The sequence below is a fragment of the Patella vulgata genome, chromosome 5 (assembly GCF_932274485.2).
Source record: "Patella vulgata chromosome 5, xgPatVulg1.2, whole genome shotgun sequence".
NCBI lineage: Eukaryota > Metazoa > Mollusca > Gastropoda > Patellidae > Patella > Patella vulgata.
The window spans coordinates 28010034-28032645 of record NC_065883.2 but is presented as its reverse complement, the minus strand read 5'-3'; the positions used below and the strand labels follow the sequence as shown (position 1 = coordinate 28032645).

General features: G+C 34.2%; 2 protein-coding genes across 3 annotated transcripts; both read left to right on the top strand.

The window, feature by feature from the left end:
* Positions 1 to 2649: 2649 nt before the first annotated feature.
* LOC126821401 (uncharacterized) lies at positions 2650 to 17829 on the top strand. Of its 2 annotated transcripts, XM_050549820.1 has the most exons (5): positions 2650 to 2913; positions 6448 to 6583; positions 7136 to 7333; positions 12383 to 14146; positions 14412 to 17829. In XM_050549820.1, exons 2-5 carry the CDS (start codon positions 6448 to 6450, stop codon positions 14585 to 14587), a joined length of 2274 nt encoding a protein of 757 aa, XP_050405777.1. In that variant the 5' UTR covers positions 2650 to 2913; the 3' UTR covers positions 14588 to 17829. The 2 variants fall into 2 exon arrangements, with proteins under 2 accessions (XP_050405777.1, XP_050405778.1); XM_050549821.2 differs by lacking the exons at positions 2650 to 2913; positions 6448 to 6583; positions 7136 to 7333 and having other exon boundaries at positions 10399 to 14146.
* Positions 17830 to 20679: 2850 nt separating this feature from the next.
* LOC126821528 (beta-1,4-galactosyltransferase galt-1-like) lies at positions 20680 to 22610 on the top strand. The gene is made up of 2 exons (XM_050549975.2): positions 20680 to 21005; positions 21707 to 22610. Exons 1-2 carry the CDS (start codon positions 20794 to 20796, stop codon positions 22608 to 22610), a joined length of 1116 nt encoding a protein of 371 aa, XP_050405932.1. The 5' UTR covers positions 20680 to 20793.
* Positions 22611 to 22612: the final 2 nt, after the last annotated feature.

The following is a 22612-nucleotide window of genomic DNA, read 5'->3' as shown; positions in this document are numbered from 1 at the left end:
CCAAGGAAGCTAGACAGGAATAAATAGCGTTATTTTGTAGACAAAAGCATCAGAGAAGAGTAAAGCCCAAAATTAAAAATTTCGGAAGCCTATGAAAATTGTGTGTTGTCTTCAACAAAGCGTCTATTGAGCCAATGACAAACTTAAGAAAAAAATGCGATATTTAACAGTGTTGAAATTTTTTTTTTATATTATAGGTAGAAACAAATCTGAAGGCACTCTTGACTATACAGTGGTGTCTTTAAAAATGTAAACAAAATTCCTCGAGTTTAAACTAAACAATACACATTTTGGTAACTGACCTCAGATTGAAGCGTCGGTGGGCGAATAATTTTTTCTATAATTATTTGTGTTTACAAAGCTAACTGATTTTGCACTTTCGTATTTTTAAAAAACAAAACAAAAACAGCAATGATTAGAAGCTGTCTTTGCTTTTCAAGGTCACAAACTGGTTAATTCAATGTTTTCATATACAATAGAATTCAATCAATCCCAAGACTTGTCTTAGCGGTGTAATAGCACAAAGTTTGAGTGCCTTTGTTTCGATGTTTCGATTTTTTTTGCATTCTTCCAGACTTAACAGTACGCGGAATGGATTTTTAATAACTACATCCGCTTGCAGCATGCAGTTGGTTTAAACGATGCATTGAAATTCGAAACTACAACCCTGAACCAACCGGTCACAGCCACCCGCCATACATTAATTTCCTGGGAGGATTCCTATTAATACAAATATAATCGACTGTATTTTTAACTGAAATTTTCTGCCTCTAAAGTAAATAAAACTAAACCTCAGTCGGTTTAACACAAGGCCAAAACAACACGTTTAATTATAGAAATTAGATAACTCAACAGAGAAATTTAACGAAAATGTTCTCCTGAAAATCAACAATATGGAAATCCTTTTCAAGATGATATAAACACAGATGATACAGAACGTGATCAATTTGTGTGCGTAGAGGAGAATCTCTTCGTTTATGCCGTCAAAAATATTCACCATAACGATTTAACAATGCAATAACCTCTCTAGTGTCAATTCAAGAGACCAAAATCATTATGTAAATTTTAGGAATGTCCCAAAAAGTTTCAATTTTTCACTTCGGTACAAGCCCTGATATGCTCTCAAGTTTTAGGAATGTTTAAAAAAAGACAAGTTTCAAATGACATATGCTTTCACTTCAGTACAAACCATGACATGCTCTCCTTTTTTTTTAAAAATCTATTTATTTTTATATGTCTACAAGGCAAAAGGGGATCCGGGATTAGCCGGACCTATACTTCTAAAAAGCCTTACTCAAAATTTAAACAAGCTAACAATAATGGAAAAAAGGGAGAATATTTCCCAAAGGTTGTGTAAGATACGGAACCGTGGTTTAAAGGGTTAGTTTAGTGCCAGTTTTCAGCGGTTGTCATTGTGCAAGTGCCCGAGTAATACACAAGTTTAACCAGGCACAAGGTGATTGCTAACTAGTTCATAGGCACGTCTCCAGCTTCACCAGAAACTGGAAGTTGGTATTTCCTTGAAAGTAATGTATCAAAGATGTCCAGGTACAGGTAGTTGCTTGCAATATAATCAGGGGTTAAACTTAATCAGAATTAATATGTTTTATGAATTGAAAAAGATCCTCTAATTCGCTTTTAACACATTATACACTCGCGGCTAGATGTCCTAGGTTCCTGTCCAGGTAACCAAAATTAAAAAAACACGAAATAAATAATGTAGTAAGCTCTTCTCAGCCGAAGCGTAGATTTGAATTTACAATATATACGTTAGACAAAGTTGTGGTCCATTTCATTAGTCGGTCAGCAGGTTTCCCCAATTTCCATAGGGCCTGTGATGATAATTTGGAAATAAAATAATTAATAATATGATTAATAAAAGGGATTTAAAGTGTATTGTTTATACGAACTGAATAAGGAAATAGTTTGGATGGTGATTTTTATAAATATGTGATATCAATGGAATACTTGCATGTGGCCTCTATTGAAAATATAGAATAAAAAATCCCTCAAGTGCTGCAAAATTCTGGAAAATGTTTTCGGCGCAGGCAGGTTTTTTTAATTTCTAGAGGATATTTAATATCCCCTTTAATATTCCTTAATGTGTGTCCTTTATTAAGAGCTATCGGTTCATCTAATTTAATGAAGAAAAAACTGAATCACATGCGCAATTGTGTTTCAACGTGTAAAAGAAATACATAATGAAGACACAAAATCCAATTACACAGCAAACAGAATTAGATGTTTTCAAATTCTATTGAGAAACACTTCTATCATAATATTGAATTTATCTCCTCGCTTTAACTTGTTAAAATAAAAAAAAAGTATACAAAAAAGAGTTTCTAAGGCAGTGTTTGAAATCATGGATTTTTGCGTTTTCTTAACTTTAGGCAAATCCTTGAGTCCACAAAACGAATTGACAGGGTTACTCCAGTCAACTGGAGGAAGCCACATCTTGGTGGCTGAAACAATGACAAACATGACGAGAGAATGTTTACATCGTTTGTTTATCAACGACAAAGGGGTAAACAAAAAGTTTAAAGCAAATAAGATATCTATTTGTCACCATTTTACTGGGGTTGCCTTATGGTTGATCGGGTATGATAATGACGGAGGCGGGAACCTTTATAACCGAGGAACTTCTGGAGGTAGTATCATTCTGTTCTTTGGTAGTGGATTGTATCACATAAGCTCTGGCAACCTGTATCATTAGACGTGACTTCTTATACTTAAGCAGAAGGGGTTGGATTGCGCCAGAACTTGTATCCCATACCGGAGTTTTGAGAAGCTACTTATAAAATCTTCGTTGACTGCTTAAAGATATTTTTCCCGGTGATTTGAGATACATTCTACTTGTATTAGTGAAACGTCATCAATCCACATTTCCAAAAAGATTTACTTATTGGACGAAAGGTAAGACGATTAATATTTTTTCTTTATTTTCAATACATATTTACAAAATGAAATACACATTTAACAACTTTCATCGATTCATTGATTTTTTGGAAAAGAATTGGATCTGCTATTTCTCTTTTACACATCTGGAACTTCTGCTGGTTTACAGTTTTACAATAATAATTTTCATAATTTATAAAACATTATTTTTATTTCGCACTTTCGGTAATGGTATTGTTTTTAAGATACATGTTCCCTTTCTAATCTAGTAACAATGTCCGATAAGATTGTCAGCGCGTGCGTCTACAACGATTGTTTCTGGAACATTGAATATCAAACAGATATAGGCAATTATCAGCTTTTTTAAAATCATACACAAAAAAGGTATACCTTAAGACCTACAAAACACTTCATATTGTATTTTGGCTATGTTCGGTTTTATCAAAGCTGATAAATTGTTATCTTTCTCCTCAAAACCAAACGGCGGCTAAAATAAAAGATTGATAGTAGCTAAGCTACCAAGAGTTTGCTTGATAGTTGCGGGAATCATGTATGAATTCCAATTGACGAATTATAGTACTATCTGAGTTATTTTAAATGCGAATATTTAGGAATATGGGAACCTAAATTGACAATTTTCTGTTCTTATGAAACTCCACAAAAATGATTTTATTAGATTACTGTATCTCCGAACTTAACTGAGAGACTCTAATGGCTAATAGATAATTCCGATTCTAATTTATTGCTAAGTTTCAGAATGCAATTAAAGTAACCCCACCCCATCTGATATGAGTAGACAATGGGTTTTGGAGAATAAAATTGCCTTTACTACTATCATATAAATTTTGTAACTAGCGGGTCTGTCACTATACTGTTGGTGTGAAGCCGTGCCGGTTCAGTGAGAAATGCACAAGCTCGCTAAACAGGAGGTCCCGTGTTTGATCACGGTGTTAGCCGAGACAGTTCTTCGGGATTTAAAGGAGTAGTTTCCCCGTGTGAATGATGCTGGGCCGAGGGCTGGACATGGAACAGCGTTTAGTAATTTAAATGGGATTAAAAACCGAGGTTCCATGTACACGTAAAATAAAAGCCGTTGCAGTAGACCACTACCAAGGCAAACATTCCATATACCCGTCTTCATTAGCCCATTTTGCGCTGAAAAGTAAGCCGTTAAACACCATTTCACTTTGCTCCAATAGATTCTACTTCTGAAATCAAAGGATAGACTATTAAGAATTTCGTCGCCCTTTTTTTAAAAAGATTGGATCTCCCAACTACCTTCGGCTCCTAGAATCCAAAGTTATCTCGCCATGTATCCGTGGGTGATGCACTAGGCAAGACATGCTTACCCTGTATTGAACACTTCATTCCAATTCTTATTGACTTTCAAATTCTCACTATCTTATATAATAAATTAGCACGCAAATCTGTTCCACCTCTCGGAAATGATGTGCTTCGATTTATTAAAGGAATTAACCCTCACTGTAGGTGTTTACATAGGGCTTGGGCATGAATTGTAATTTCTACCTAATATTTTTGTACACTTTCAAATAAACCAAAAGCTACTTGTCAAAACGGTATACGTGATTATTTTATGAATATAGTCTGCTCGTTGTTTATTTAGACTAATATTGTCTAAACAAGAACTTGTATATGACAAGTCGTTCCATGTGTGACAACATTTGAGCAGGTTTTACCATAATTTGTCATGGGATCAGAATCTAACCCTGGAGAGTGATTCGGTGTCGCGTTTGGTTAGTGCATCATCGTCTGGTGATTCAACCGAAAGAAAATAAAGTCGAGATTTCCAGCCACGACACTGTTATATTTTTAAAATAATACCGCGTTACTTTTAAGGGCTAAAACAAAAAGAAAAACATGAGACTGGGATAGTTTAATGTCAACTAGCTAATCTCAGAACTTACACGGTGCTTTATGTTTAGTCAGTAATTCGTTTGTGCACACAGTTCGTCAGGGTAGGAGTATGCAAGGATGATAAGACCCCCCGCCCCTCCCTTTCCCACATATTCCTCTTCATCAGAACCATGTCTCGCACAGGTAACCGACTTTATAATGTAAACACAGCGCAACAGTACACCGTATAAGGACCAACAGTTTAACACTCTTTTTGGAACAATTTGCGTTTAACACTCTTTTTGAAACAATTTGCTCTTTTTGGAACAATTTGCGTTTAACACTCTTTTTGAAACAATTTGCGCTTATAATTAATTAAGACAAAAGACATTTTTCTAGATGGGTAAGTAGAACGTGCCTCATGTACTTCACCCTCCGTTACTTATAGCAAACGTTTAACGATTTTGTTTTTGGTAGAAGTGAACTTTAAGGTGACGGCACCTGCCCGGGTATTGATATCTTTAACAAGCTGCTTTTGTTACTAGGTGCTAGATCTGGGCACAAATAAAATCATTTAGGTACCGAATGCTGTGCTCAAGTCTGGATATGATTTGTCCTTTAAGAAGACTTGGTGTCACTTATTTGTAAAGTTAAAATATAAAATACCTGACAGAAGGTTTCTGTAGTTTATGCATAGTTTTGGAGATGTGTGGGAGGGGGGATATAAGAGAGGATTAAGGAGGAAAATCACAGACATGGCGAATGACCTGGACTTAAAAACAACTGATGCCACATTTATATAGGAAATTATACACTTCGACAGGTTTCCGTGGATAAAAATCCTTACCCTATTACTCTAATTCGTTAATTTGTAATTTGAATTCATGGACTATTTCAAATCTGAAGGTGCAATATAAGTTATTGCCCAGAATGAAAATTCCAATGGTGCGAAGGTTCGTATGACACGCCAATGCGCACTGAATTTTCCCGTTAAAAGTTCCTTTTAGAAAAACATAGAGCAAAGACGTTGTAAAAGAAAGCCCTAATATTTGAGTTCCTTTCAATACCTATATGCATAATAAATTTGAAAGGAAAGGTAAATGTTTTTTTGTGGGCTTTTTTTTAGACTATCTACAAATACATATAATCTGAAGAGTTTGATGAGCTAAAAGTAAAGTTTGTTTCTTGTCTCAGTTTACAGTTAAAATATACACAATGAACAACATATTTGTAATGCGATTGTTACCTAAATATCCAAATAAAGTTGTGATGTTTTTAACGCTAAAGCTTCATATAAAGCATTCTTTTAAACTTGGAACAGACCATGTAAAAAAAGAAATGGTTTAGATATCAGCAATGTCTTAAGAAAAATAACGTTCTTCCTTATCAGGGAGGTTCGATGTTAATATGAATGGTTTCACTTGTAGATAAAAGTATATCACTTGTGTTGCGATTTTTAGATCTGGATGATTTCCCGTAATTAATCGTGTTACTTCGACATAGATCGGGGCATGGACGTTCTAAGGACAGTCCCCAATTGGATATTTCATATAAGCACTACATTTGACGATATATTGCTTCATGTAGGCAATAATTATTATTGTTATATAATGATGATCAAGCGTCGTTGTTTGGAAAACTATTCGCTTCAGGTTGATCAAACAGATGTTTATGAATTGTTTTTGTTTAAAATTTCAGATGTCAGATAGGATGTCGACGCAACTATTAATGGCTATCTGGCTAGCTATTATCTGTATGGTGACGTGTAAACCTCTACATACAGAGACCAATTTATCAGATTTATTAGGTGATAAAATATCTCCTAATCTCCAAGGTAGCAATATATTTAACTAATCTTCTAACAAAAATCAAGCGCATTCGATCAGTCAGAGCACTAAGCCCAAATGACGAATTCGGCAAATCGAAATAGTAGAAATTTTATTTGTACAGGAGTTAAACCAGTTCGAACTTGTGGCAGTCCTTCCATGCCATCTTATGTACATAGACCTACCTACTTGATCGTAATTTTTAGTTTATCTGTGATCTTGTGTCTAGAGAGCTGGGATTGCAATCTGAAAGCTCTGGCCTGATCTAAAATAACACGCAATATCCCAGCTGTAGACGGTATTATGATGCATTGATTACGTAACCAACAAAAGGAAAGCCGTCTGCTTAGGTGTAAAGATCGCAGAAGTATAATGTAATGTTTCTTGAATTGTTGATACTTAATGGCGTTCATATCGAGAATTAGGGACTATAATATAAATCATAATATGATCATTCGATAAGTACTTGTTTTGCCAACCGAATATTCGATATAAATATATAAATAATGCGATATAATATGGTTATTGCTATATATTTATTTTATATGTCATCTTTGCAGATAAAGCTGAAGCTATTGACACATTACTCCAACTTTTATCCGAGATTGACCTACCTTCCATATGTGACGCCATATCCGCCCAGAAGAAGAACCCACAAATGCAGACAGTAGACGCCATCTTGGCTGAGGTCGCTAAGTCGCAAGCTATGACCTTTATTCCGACCAATTTGCCGGAAACAGTCGACGTGACCCGCCCCGGTACTATTTCCGATCTTTTCCTTCTGGAGATTGCTGGTAGCTGAACTCGCTTCTCAAGACCAGTCGGCGCGGCTGTTTTTGTTTCTTTTTCGTGGTCTATTTTAAGCATGATAGCATGGTCGGTAAAAGATCTGTTCTATCTTTCAGACTTTTCTAAAAGGCATGTCTATTTAAGAAATATTTTTAAAACATTATTTCTCTCGGTTTTTAGATGTTGTAAATTACGTTGCTTTTTCAACCTTCTATAGTCCACCAAACTTGATACTTCTTTCTGTACACAAAACATAAATGGAATTCGTTCCGAGCACTATTTTATGATTTGCTTGATAAAACTAATTTTCTGTTCGTTTTATTGTTTCTCAAGAAATAATTTATTCTGAACTAGTTGATTTAAATCTAAAAACCAATTTAGAAGTGCTATTTAATATATCCACACAGCAATACTAATAGTTCTATAATATCTGTGTTTGTTTTTTTTTCTAAAACTTCAAGACGTATGTAAGTGTAATATTCATGGTTGATAGTTTCGCTAACACCTTTGTTAAGTGTAAATCGCTATAAACAATGAGGCGAACATTCCTTTGACAACCAGTTTGTGTTGAGAATACCTATTTAACTAATTTAGCCTTCCTGTATTTCGAATCAGAATACATTCGTCTTGAAGTTACAGCAAAATGCATGTTTTAGTTGTTACATGTACGATGACATTGTTTCATTTTCTGGCAGTTCTAAATATATATTAAATCGCATGTAGCGTAGCAAATCAAAACCATAACAACGAAGACATAATTTGAAAAAATTATTCCATTGGAAAATATGTTATCCGTAATTCCAGAAAGAGTTAGCCCAATCGCCACCACATACGTCGCAGTATTTCGTCTGCTTTATAAATGCACATAGCCGTGTTAACTAAATATATTTGTGACTGGTTAATCTCGTTTTCATTCGTCATTCGATAATTTACTGACCCTCTATGAATTCCTCTATTATGAAAAAATCAAAAGTGATAAGAAAAAGGAACATTAGAAATGACCCGAAAATGAAGCAGTAATGTCAGAAATTAATTCCTCTGATATTTTCATATCTTTTATTTTTCATTATAGCATGAAACTCGGCATTGGTTCCGGATATCGAATCTGTTCTATATTGCTCTCAGCTCCACGTCGCAGCTTCTGCATTTCTTTTTTTAATAATGCATTTTCACTATTAACTTATATTAAAAAAAATAACGACTTGGCATATTATATGTTATTGTTGAAAGATTGGTAAAAGTTGGATATTTTTGATTCGAATGTATATATGATTGTATTTTTTCAGATGATTGTTTTATTAACTATAATTTATTGTTGTAATTTGGTCGGTCGGTTGGGTAGATGTTTTTATTTACAATTTTCTAGTTTTTGTGTGTGCATTTATCTATATATCTATTTAAACAACTGGTGTGAATAAGCATTTATCTGGGTGTAAAGAAATTATTTCATAGTCCAAAAAAGAATAGCATAGATTCAATTTGTTTTCGAAAATTTCCCGTATTTTATCGAGTAATGAAATGAAGATAATGAATTATGACACATACTTATGGAAAACAGCTACTTATGTGTTTGGGCGACGTTTTGGAGAGTATTCCCTGAATGTTATCAAACTAATATTTTGGGAAACGTCGACCAAATAGATTAGTTTAGCTATCAGCTTGATAATGATAACGTTGTGAGCTGTTTTCTATGAGTATTGTCGGGTTAAAAGAAAGCATAGATTCAGTTTTTTCAAAAATTCAAGTATATTTTCCAGTAATAAAATCAAAATAGTTAATGATTAACCAATCGAAACAGTATATCACACATGACAAAATATAGCTTCAATAAATACAAATACGGGCTCTTTTGGTTGTAATGCAGTTTGTTTAGTTGTTTGAACGATCGTAATACCGTGAAATAATTTCTTGCTAATTGCTCATAAGGCGATACTACCGTATTGATTACAAGGTAATGTTGGTGATATTTTGATGAGATTAAGGTAACCTACAAATAAGTTGGTCAGTTTATTGATTTTGGTCTATGTTATTTAGCAAAGTTACGGTAAGTTGTCGGAAGCCAAGCTGCCAAAAGTATGTAAATGATTGAACGACTGGGGGAATATAAGATATACCCGCCGTGTGCTGAAAATGTGAGGAATACCCTTGAAGTAATTTGTTATTATAAGCAGAAACAAAATCTATCCAGATGTCATGCCAGTTCTTATCTTAATTAAGGACATTTAGGGCCATATTCTAATAACGTCTAAGCTTAGGCAAATATTGTAACTCCACAAATTTTGTTCAACAATCAGATCTTAAAATGTATCGTATCCCACTTTTCTGTAACCTTATATTCTGCACACTTGGTTGTAATGCGAACTCTAAATTAAGGGTATCACAGAAACAACAATTTTAAATTCAATTGCGTCAGTGAACCGCCGGTGGTTAATATAGATTTATTTATATTAAAACACAATAAACCAATAATGTACAAATATTAAAGCAGTACGTTGTTTATGGTACGTGTCCATTTTTCAATTGTCGATTTCTCTTCATGTTGCATTAAAATATTTGGTTGTTTCTTCCGCGAGGACCATACGATTAATACAAATATTGAAAACAAATGACCAATATTGGTCTGGTTAATTCGTAAATTTAGGATTATAACTGTATTTAGATCAAGTAATATGAACAGTAGGGACAAGTGTTGGGACGATTTCAAATATTTAAAAAGATTTACATTACACGAAGGAAGCAAATATGGTTTAGACAGGTAACTCAATGAGTCATCGCTCCTTATGTTGCACTTGATCTAAAGTTTATCAAACATTAACATGTTACTTCCTATGGCGCTGTGTTGAGACACAAATCGAAAGGGCGCAAATAACATGAAAATTGAAAATTATAACGGATGTCTTTGAACATCCATGGGAAATGTTTCTAATACGATGTAATATCCAAAAATAATTACTTTAAATAACATGTGTTGTAAAGGTTAAATCCAGAGTGTAAAATCATATCTAAAGTACTATTATGTAAACACGGATGTCTTTGAACATCCATGGGAAATGTTTCTAATACGATGTAATATCCAAAAATAATTACTTTAAATAACATGTGTTGTAAAGGTTAAATCCAGAGTGTAAAATCATATCTAAAGTACTATTATGTAAACATATACTGGTCCAAATATAATTCAACTCGGACATTCAAAGTTTATAAGTATTTATATTATCATTGATTTTACACCCTTAACTTTACTTTGAAACTTAAAGCAATAATATTTCTCTTATCTCTTGGAAGGTCTTGTGTCATGCGCGGATGTGCTTAATTACAAAATAGCAAGTTTCTACAATCGAATAGTACATATTTATGACTTTTGAGATCTGGCTTGTATCTGTATCAAAGCATTGTTTACGATTAAATTTACATAAAGGTGTTTTATGCAAAATCCCATTTGGAAAGATTTACAGTCAAGTCCAAAATAACGATAGATGTGTGAAACCCTAATAGCTATATACCTGTCTTTGTTTACTGTTACCTTTTTAACAGTACATAATTGTAACATAGCCCATTAGAATAATAATAAATAAAAAGCGTCTCATTTCTGGTCTTGAAAAACTGTGACTCAATTGACTTATTGAAGTTTTTTTTTTCCAAACCATGTTTACCCGCTCTACCTTTAAATATACAAGAGATAAGCCCAAAATAAAGAGTCGTTCGCTCTCTTTCCTTTTAGTTGATCTGAAATTATACACTTGTAAAGCTTATTTGAAAACGAATTTATGGGTCTTCTTATTTGAACGGAGAATCCTAAATCTAAAGACAGGTTTTTTTTTGTTTAGCAAGACAGGATTACTCTAAACGTTTACTAAATATTTACTTGGCTTTGGATTTGTAAAATAATACGAGGATGACTCATTCAAGATAGATTATGTCAAGTGTTTGGACCCAAATAATGAAAATCTTTTTTGTAAATAACTAACAAAAGGGCGGATGAACTGGTTGAATGAAATATCAAGTAATAGATCAAATAAAAGGGATATAAAATTTGATTTTGTAATTTATCACATCAAGCTCATATCAATTATATGTATCCAAGTTCAGATGAATTTAGAAGGTAAGCAAAAGAAGACATATTATTAAATTTTAATTTAAATAGATGTGAACCTCTACTAGTCACGTGATGTGTTGGGGCTAATTTGCATATGAGATGATCTAAGGTATTTTTGATATTGTTCCTTTGTTGTTGTGGCTTGTTTCTTTCTACGTTTTTTTTATCTTTGAATTGTTTTGATTTTACTCTATTTATGGTTGGTGAGTAAGATTTCGATGTGCTTGTGTTTTTCCTTTTTGGCCAGATTTTCTAAAAACCTGTTGCTTTCTGTCATGTTAATCGTTTAGACAGTTCTGACATGTATATATATAATGACGTATTTTACATGTACGTATTTAATTAATATTTGCTGCGAATCTGCGTTACGTCATAACAAATCTTGCTTTTCAGAATAATCTTGGTTCGGTCAGTTTTTTTTATGTTTTAACTCATGTTTTATCTAACTTCTTAACATCTCAACATAGCTTGATTATCTGGCCGATTGGTTTGGCACAAAGCGTTGTGATAATATAACTGATACAATTATTTTTGGCTGTCAAAATTTTATAACCAGCTATCGTCCTGTAGCATGATACAGTTCTTCTACATGGAATTGTTTTCATTAATTTCGCACCTTTGTAATCAGGATTGGATTCTTGTTTATTTTTCTTGCTACCATATTTAGTTACCATAATAAATCAGTTGTTCTGAGGTCTGTTATTTTAACTATATTTTGTCTTTTTGAGGATTGTTCATAAATTGTCTCTTAATTGGTTTATATTGATTGTTGGAAACATTGATTCAAATCGCATATTAATGCATTTTTAATGCATAAATGATATTTAATAATAATTTTTTTTTCAATCTTGATAAAGCATTTATTAGATTTCTTTGAAACCTATTTTTCAACAGGTGCCATCTTTTTTCTTTGATAAATTAGGTGATGCTCCAGTTGCTTTTCTTGATAACACAAAGAAACCCAAGGTAATCAGACCAAGAATTAACGGCAAAGTAAAGAGTATATTCCTTGGACGTGATGCTAAACAAGCCAGCCAAGAGGTAACTATTTCTCGAGCAGAAGGCGGTATGGGACTTTCCTTAGATAAAGCAGCTGCTCTTAAATCCCGAAAACAGCAAATCAACAAAACGAATCTTGACTCATCTGATATTACTGTCGATGTTTCTGTACGAGCTCCAGCTAGCAAGAATTTACCATCAAAGAACCATCATGTACCAACAACCCCTCGTCCCCCGCATACCACATTCAAACTTTCAGCTCTTACGACCATTTCAACTCCAGTAACCACTCCAACCACCGACAAATCTGTCAAGAAAGACACAACCATCCCCACACTATCAAGTGACATGATGCTCCCCGATGGCTCATTCGAATCTGGAGATGGCGAAATTATCATGGAAACCTTTACAACTGAAAAATATACCACGAGCAAACTAGAAGATGAAGCCTACACCAAAACGGATATGTTTGAGTCAACATTTGACAACATTTTAAAGAATATCTTTAAATATCAGGATGAGAAAGATCTTGATTTGAAGAAGGCTTCTCCGGATACAGACAAACCCATTCTAGCGTTAAACCAACTGACAAAAGAAGCGAGTTTTGAACCATCCAATAGCTCAAATTATACCAAAGAGGCTCTAGTACACAGCCTTCCAACAACAGTAGATCACACACCATTAATAAATGAATCCAATTCCTTGACAACTGTGGATAAATTACCAAACTCCGATTATTCAGATGAAACAATCTTGCCAACACCATCAGCTGATGACGATTTGAGTTTTACCCTTCCCTCAAACACAACTCTTGCTCAATATATCTTTGGAAATACAACCCTCGACGACAACTACTCCAACGATCTGGCTTTCATCTTGAACAGTACGCTCCCATTAGACTACCTTATCAGCAATGACACATTATACAACGAATTCATGAGCATCATCAACGAGACTCTTTCATATGATGAAATCATAAAGCAGGCTAATATGTCTATAGACATGGCATTACACGAAACAGGCGATTACCAGAATTTGATTGACTACATTTCTAACATGACTGCAGTCTTAGATACGGAAGCCAACTATACCAGCCCACCTGAAATAACTGCCTACCATACAACCCATGGTATCAAAATCAACACAGATGATGGAAATGCTACCACGACTCAGACCACCAAGACTTCAGCAAAGAAAGTAGCTAAAAATACTTCTACGACATTTGCTGCAAAGATCAATACTAAACCTGCCAGATCCAGCACAGTTAATACCCGAGCAAGAGTTACCGACCCTGCTAGATTTGAGTACGCTGATTCTAGTGCCCCTCAATATTCAGCAGTCCAAGAAAAAGAACGCGAACACGAAGGACACCGCCATAACTACCCACAAAAGACCGATTTTGCCGCTGGAGATTATTACAGCAATGAAGATCAAGATATTGAAAGAAACTCTAATAATAACCAGGTCACCAAACCATTCAAACACTCTGGCTTCGCTCCTGTAAACTTAGATGACAGTTATAAAAAGAACGCCCGCCACGCCGGTCTATCCTATCTCGGATTCGATTTCAAACACATCAACCGAAGCCCTTACACCCCTAAATCAGAGAACTCCGAGGTAGCTCAACTGGTTAATCAGAAAACTATTTGGTCTGAATCAACACAAAAACACGTTACATCTCCCGCAGGTGGGTAACATTTTATTAGAAAAACCTTCTGGTAGATTTCTGCTGAGGGTCATCTGCAATCCCAACATTGTATTATTGATGTTAATGGCCAGCGTGGCGGCCATCTTAACACCTCGATGTTTTCATAAATAGGATAGTTTCTTATAATGAAATTGTTTTGAATCGGTGTTGACAATTGTATTTTAAATTGGTCATATTTTGGCCAGAACAGTGGTTGTGATTCTCTTTTTAAAAACTATATGGCCTATATTTCTTTTACTTTCAGGATATTCATGTCCCGGTTTATTTGGTTACTATGGTGACGCACACAACTGTAAAGCATTCTTCATCTGCAGTTGGGGTGTGCCTTACCGATTTCACTGTCCCACGGGAACCATGTGGAGTAGTAAAGAAAGTGTTTGTGACTGGAACCGAAATGTTATTTGTCATGAGAGCAAGTAAAGCTTGAATACTTCTGCAATATGTATCGAACATTAGCAATGAATCGTTTATTCGAAGAAAAGACTTCAGTATAATCGACTTACCTCCCTTTATATGTTACCATTCACGATTGAAATACCAGAGTAACAGACTTATTATTTGAAGGAAGGTCAAATATCAAAAACTATGATGATATATAAATAGTGTATATAATAGACAAAAGACTATTTATAAGTCTGTCACGAACGACAACTCATATAGAAGTTCGAATTTAGAGACGGGCACGTGACTGTAGGAAGGTGGAGTGTAAGTTTCACGTGTCCCTCCGGTGATAAAGTGATATATAATTATATATTATGTAAATAGGAATATATTTATAATTAATCGATGTATTCATAACCGTTTTTCACTGCATCACCTGCAGCAACACACCAGCTAATCACTTCACTATTGACTTTATTTTTATTACCAGAAAAATAAGAAGTATGGCAGCCTTGGTCCAATGTGTTACTTCGACATAGCCAAGTTCCAATGCGGTACTTTAGCACAGCGAAATTACAGTGCGGTACTTTCATACAGCAACATTAGTCGCATACATTACTGAACATTTTTGTTTCAACTAACAATTTGATATTGTAATTCAAATCATTGCATACGACCTTGAAAATATCGGGTCCAATGTGTTCATCGTTTGTTTTAGATATGGGCAAGGCTCCTAGAAAAATCACAAGTCGTCTCATAATATGTCATTTGTTTGTGCTGCAATAACCCGCAGGGTTTTCGTAAGGTCAAATTTAATATTATGAAATACTGATTTCATGTAGACTTTATCGCCAACTTTTAAATGTATATTCAAAACTCGAAATATTGGGAATATTTATATTTTAAAAAGCTGCACTCAAACTGACTATGATTTTTTTAGGATCCAAGCTGTTGTTTTTGTTTTATGATTTCGTCCTGTGTTCGTCTTATTGTTGGGAATAATATTTCTTATTCCTTTCTTGTGAATTAATCAACACGGGTCTTAATATAATATTTAGGAATAGTAACAATTTGAACGTTTTTGTTAATTTTTGTTCAGTGTCTGATCATCATTCTAGTAATAGCTTGTCTCTTTAAAGTGCACGTGGCTTCTCTAGCTTTATGTTTTTCCACGTTTTATAAGCACATGAATGCACCATTTATATAGAGAGTATATCATTATGTACATAGAACACCTGCTTTATCTCATTTGAAACCAGTTGTTATTTTTCCATTTAAATCAGACAATGCTTTAGTTTTTCATGTGTAACGTGTTCTTTATTATTATGTTAAAACTTCATGTTTCAATTCCTTGGGATTTTCTTTCCTATTAGAAGTTCGAATTTATGTGTCCATTAGGATTTGTGTTACTATTAGGAATAATTCAAGTTTATGTTAGGAATTCAAGTATGTATTAGGATTAAATGATTCGAGTTTCGGTGCGGATTTCATTCGGAAATTCACGTTTAATGATTTATGTTAAAATATCATATTTCAATTCCATTCTGGTTTCTTTCCTATTAAATGTTTGAATTTATTTCACCATTAGGATTCATGTTACTATTAGGAATTCGCGTTTGTGTTAAGATTAAATGCTTCTGTTATGATTCGCGTTTCGGTTCGGATTTCTTTCGGGAGTTCATGTTTAATCTTTTACGTTAAAACTTCATATTTCAATTCCATTCTGGTTTCCTTCCTATTAAAAGTTCGAATTTATTTTTCCATTAAGATTCATGTTTTATGTTAAAATTTCGTGTTTCAATTCTGTGGGGTTTTCTTTCCTATTAGAAGTTTGAATTTATGTTTCCATTAAGAATCGTGTTACTAAAGAATTCAAGTTTATTTTATAAATTCACGTTTGTGTTAAAATCTCATGCTTCTGTTAGGATTCGCGTTTCGGATAGGATTTCTGTCGGAAATTCATGTTTAAGCTTTTATGTTAAACTTCATATTTCAATTCCGTTCTGGTTTCCTTCCTATTAAAAGTTTGAATTTATTTAGGATTCATGATACTATTATCAATTCAAATTTATGCTAGGAATTCGTGTTTGTGTTAAGATTAAATGGTTCTGTTATGGTTCGCGTTTCGGTTCGGATTTCTGTCGGAAATTCATGTTTTATGTTAAAATTTCGTATTTCAATTCCGTGAGGTTTTCTTTCCTATTAGAGGTTCGAATTTATGTTTACATTCGTTTATGTCATGGATTCATGTTTGTGTTCAGATTACATGTGTCTGTTAGGTTTCTGTCATGACTATCATAGCTTTATTTTACTATTATAAATTTTAATTTCTCTAGGGAATTGCGTAGGCTGGCTCATTCGCGTTAAGGTGTGGACGTTTCTGTTAGGATTATGACTCCACGTTAGAAGAACAAACGAAATTGTTACTTGGCTCACCAATCCCCACACACAAAAAACGAAAAGTGGTATGAGGGGTTTTAGTTATTACACCCTGGCTTGCTTAGAGCTAAATTTGACATTAGGCCCCACTTTTTAAGATTTTTATGTGTGTTTTATGTGTGTTGTGTTTCGGTTTATACAGGTATTGATCTTCTGGATTCGTTTTACTGCTACATGTATTTCATATCCTCCCCAATAAGTAGATAATTAAAGTATATAGGTAGAAAACTATATTTAATCAAAATTCAAATTAAAATAAGAGTAGTAATATTTTTGAAATTTGATTTATGTTTTCTGTTCTTTGAAATTGAGAATTTCTTATCTTGCACTTTTGTCTCCTTTATGTGTTTATTCGAAGTTTGTATTTTCTTCCTCTTTGTTCGTTAACATGGTTTATTGTGTTCTGTAGTAGATATGGAAAACCAGTCGTTTAAGATTATGTACGCAAAACGGATCAAGTTGTTTCTTCTTTCTGTACAATGTAGATTAGATTTACCAGACATTTTGTTGTTAGTATTTAAAAGTTAATTTTGTGTATCAGCGTACTTGGTAGATAACTTTAACCAGACACACATTATATTGTTGCTGGCATTATGGTATTTATGCATATGTAAATATAATATATTATAACGTTGTATATAAGAAAAGTGTATATCACAACTCGTTTTTTACGTTTGTATAGTTATTTTTATACGAAACTTGTAATAATTATGTATATTAATCACTTGTTTATCTTGTTGCTTTGTATAAACACCGTTTCTTTATACTGGCTGTTGTATAGACACCGTTTCTTTATACTGGCTCTTGTTTATTCTATATAAATTCATGTAAAAATAATCCAATTTGTTGTTTGTTGTTCTTTGGCATATTTGATGGATGAGATGAAGATGATCGGGGGTCATAAACATTTAATTTAATTTAAAGGGGAATCGTACATTTATTAATAGATATGGTAAAGGTTCATATAATACCATTTATGTCGACTGTGCGCATTAAAGAGGGGGAGAAACTAGGTCATTTCGGGACTAAGATATGGTTCAATTTCATTTCCATAAGTCGCTTGCGCACAGGAGTCTTTAGTAGTGAGAGGAAACCAGAGGACCCGGAGAAAACCCACGATGTTGGACTGGCGACCCTACCCTTGTCACGTACAACCCGGGAATCGAAATGACAGACCTAATGATACAACGCACACGCGCATTAAAAGATGTATATCTCTAATTAAATAAAATAGAATTTAACGTCTTGCTGTTCTGTACAACCCGGGCCAATGAATATGGGCATACGCTATGAGGGAAGCGTTGATGTGACATCGGCGCTACGGCTTACTCTTATTCCTTATTCCTCTTGTCAGGGATATTTGACCGACTGCCAATAGTATACGTGGGATATCGTTTTGAGATTTGACTAAACTGCAATTATTTGCTATTGGAATAGCTCAAATAAAGGGAGACAAATCACTTATAGTTTAGAAATGGATGCGGACCACCATTAAATTTCACCATTGTAGTTCGTCTATTTATAGCAATTCTCTCTCTGTCTCTTTTCACCCCTTTGCATGCCCATTTTTGTTGATTTTTGGTCTAGAATGGACGAAGAGGGTTTGAATTAACATTTTTTGCCAGGTTTTAGTAAATAGCACCTTTTAAAGCATTTCGTTGGAAACATATTTTGAATCACAGCCACTACGCACAAAAGGCTTTATTAATTACATATCTATTCAAACGTACTGTGATTTCCATTTGTTGTTTACTCGGTTAAAAATGAGGCTTAGTGATCAATAAAATATCATACTCCTCTTTTTTTAAAATATTATCAACTCTCAGTCCTGATCTCCTCGAGATCTGAACATAATCTACTTTAAAAAGAATCCTGCAGGATGACTATAAATCTGTTTTTAGAATTGAACATTCTAGTTATAGTTAAACATGTGATATATGTATGTTTGTATCTGGCAAAATTATAATTAGCTACATTCCATGAGTAGACATAATAATTGTACAAGTTTTAGGAAATTCGAAACATAATTAACCATTCTACAGACATTAAACATTAAAAGTTCTATGCCTGTCCAAATGTTCAATTTATTTAACGTGGGCTATTCAAATATAAAAGATATATTTTCGACCCCAAATGTATTCAGTGGAAGTCTCAACGATATGTCGAGGTTGACACAGGAACACCCAGAAAGCGCTTTTGTGGTGGGGGGGGGATGGATGGCCCAATGGTTAGCACGTGCTCGCTGTATCATAAGGTCTGTCATTGAGTCAACTGGCGTGGTTTCGAATCCCCGGTTGTACGTGACAAGGAGTAGGGTCGCCTGTCCAACCTCGTAGGTTTCTCCGGGTCCTCCGGTTTCCTCTAACTGCTAAAGACCCCTGTGCGCAAGCGAATTATGGAAATGAAATTGAACCATATCTTAGTCCTGAAATAACCTAGTTTCTCCCTCTCTTTAATGCGCACAGTCGACACAAATGACATTATATGAACCTTTACCATACCCTCCCATTGCTAAAGACCCCTACGCACAAGCGAATTATTGAAATAAAATTAAACCATATGTTAGTCCCGAAATGGCCTAGTTTGTGTCGAGTGGACGTTAAACTCTCTCTCTCTCTCTCTCTCTCTCTCTCTCTCTCTCTCTCGCGCGCGCTTTTGTGGGAATTCAAGAGGCCATTAGATTCTCATTCGTAACAGGGAAGTAACTTGGGGCGCGATAGCGAAAAATATTGGCACCTGAATTGTATTAACTAATGTGAATGTACATGTTTAGCACGTGTTGCCCTTTAGTACATTTTTAATATTATTAATATCGAATAGCATGTGTTTATATGCATATATTATTATTGAATTTTGACACCTGCTACCTCGTAGTTATAGTTAGTTTATAGTATTGTTCTTATACACTGTATTCTAGTTTACATTATATACATCTTCGATAATTTTAGACAATGATGAGAATACCACTCATACACCCTTAACATTACCATTGTATTAGAAAATGTCGGAATTCTAACAAAAATTTAAAATATCAAAAACAGATAAAGGGTAGATCTCATCAGAGAAATACTAATTATCCATAGATATATTGAATTGGGTGTAACTAGGCTTGCGAAGATACCGTGTCTAAACAACAAAATTTGCATAAATTGGACTGTGTCCTTATTTGCTCCGATGTCAAAGCTTGTGTAGATCAAATTAAATCATGGTGTGTGAAATATTGTTTTCGAAAATATTGAAAAACAATGTAATCCAATTGGAGTGATGTCTGTAAATTAAGGTTAGGCCGAAAAAAACAACAATTTATTGAAAGTGGATTCAACATGGGACGTGTAACGTCATTTTGGAAATATAGTATTGTTATGGTCGGTTTCATTTTAATCAACATTTATTTACATATATTTGTCATCTCTAATGAACACAGTGGTCGTTTAAACAAACTGATGAATTTTGATGAACGGACAATGCTTAATTTTGTGTCAAAGAAATGCAATAATAGTGGTGGAAATTTGAACACTCATTTAAAATATGAAACAATTGTTAGTGGTCCAAAGTCAATACGTGCAGTCATACCTGTAGCAACCACAAATCTTATTAATATATCACGGGCTAACGACAACACAATTTGGATGGATAATCACATTCCCCAACATGTGAAAAGAACTAACTTTATAGAGAAGATTAAACTTTCGTTTGCTAATAATAGAACAGTAGTAAACACACTATATCTCAAAAAAATATCTGGTATTACTAACGAGAAAAATGAAGAAGAGGATAGACCCATTCATCAAGTCTCGGAACCTGGAATGGGAAAATTTCAGGAGATCGATGAACAAAGGGATTATGTTTATTCTTCGTTTTATGATGATATTGGAGATCCGATTATACGAGTTATTGCTTTAATGCAACGTAAGCATTTAAAACAGCATCTCCTATGTCTTCTGTGGTACAATAATACAATTTCTGAAAAGGTGGTCTCCAGGGTATACGTTATTCCTGAAAGTCATTATGGATATAGGTATGTGGTTTGATTTTATATATTATACTGTTCTGTTCTGCCCCGACTAGGCTAATGGAGACAGGTTGCATTTAATATGAATATAATGTATAAACATGAACACCAAGATGACAAATGATGATTCTGTAACACAAAATATCTTAAGTGTGAAATATAGATAAAGGAGGTCAGATTCAGTCGCGATCCTATCAGACACATCTTAAAGTCACATTTTTCTATTGCATCGTACGCGTGTTTACAACAATATGAAAGGAAAGTAAAAACTTCTTCCAAACTCCAAATCATAAATATTGATGATTTTCCTTCCTATTTATAGTAATATAATACAACTCGCACTTAATAATGACTTAATTTTGGGTATGCTCTCCAAGCCTAATCGTATAAATATAGGTTTTATCCCAATATGTCGTCGCTATGTACTAGTGCCATAACATGCGCCCTAACAATCTATTGTTGTCGATATACAAAACAGGGCTGGTACCATTTCTCTCAACACAGCGTAGTGTGTGGTTTTATAGATTTCATATATTTGATCGTTGGCGCATGAACTTATTAATCTCACTCCCTTGTCATTTGACTACAGTTACCCGAATCATTATGAAGTGAGATGCGAAAGTTACCAGGTATGACTTTTTCCTTCGTGTGTCGTTTTGATTTGGGGTTTTGATTATGACTATACCTACATGTATTTATCATTTTAGGTATAGATCGGCTTTAATTCTCTGTCCGCTCAAGGCTGAACAGAAACCAGAATACATTACAATAACACGTGATGTCACGTTCACGCTAACTAATAAATTGAAAGTGGTATATCCGGGCGTAAGGATTTATAATATAACAAAATGTTACCCAGCATTACACCCCAACTTTGGCGACAAGCAGCAAATACTGGAGAACATAGAAACATCATCAGCCATTGAAGATAAACATTTTGTCTTCTATATACAGACAGTCAACATTGATGTAGAAACACTGCTTGGTAAATATGAAGAAATTGGAGTAGTCAATGTGTATAAATGGCAACTTCCGGTGGATTCGCACGACATACATTACTATGGACAGTTAGCCTGTATTCATGATTGTTTATATAGGTATCTGAATTCATCAAGGTGGATTTTATTTGCGGATTTGGATGAAATTGTTGTTCCTATTTTGACGAAAATCTTTCCAAACCCAGTATCAGACGTCATCTTTCGTCAAGGAAATATTTCGACAAACTGCCGATCTTTTATGTTCCTGAATGCCTTCATACCTACTTTTTTTCCCGATACAAATTTAGTGTTTCCCTGGAAGGCTGTGGCCAAATCTATAGGACTCAAATATATTTTGAAAACCAAACGTGGTGCGATCCTGGGATCTGGACAAAGATCAAAGGTCTTGGTCAATCCCAGAGGTGTAGAAATTATGTCGATTCATGTGGTATCAGTATTTCGTTACAATTATACCGGATGTGTCATTCCGCCTACTAAAGCATTGCTGCACCATTACCGTTCATCGGATCCAAACGATTTGACATTACGTGGCCCTTTCAAAGAAATACTGGACTTGCAATTGTTTGCTGACCTTATAATATCAAAATATTTAAAAGCCAAGAAAAAGTACTAATT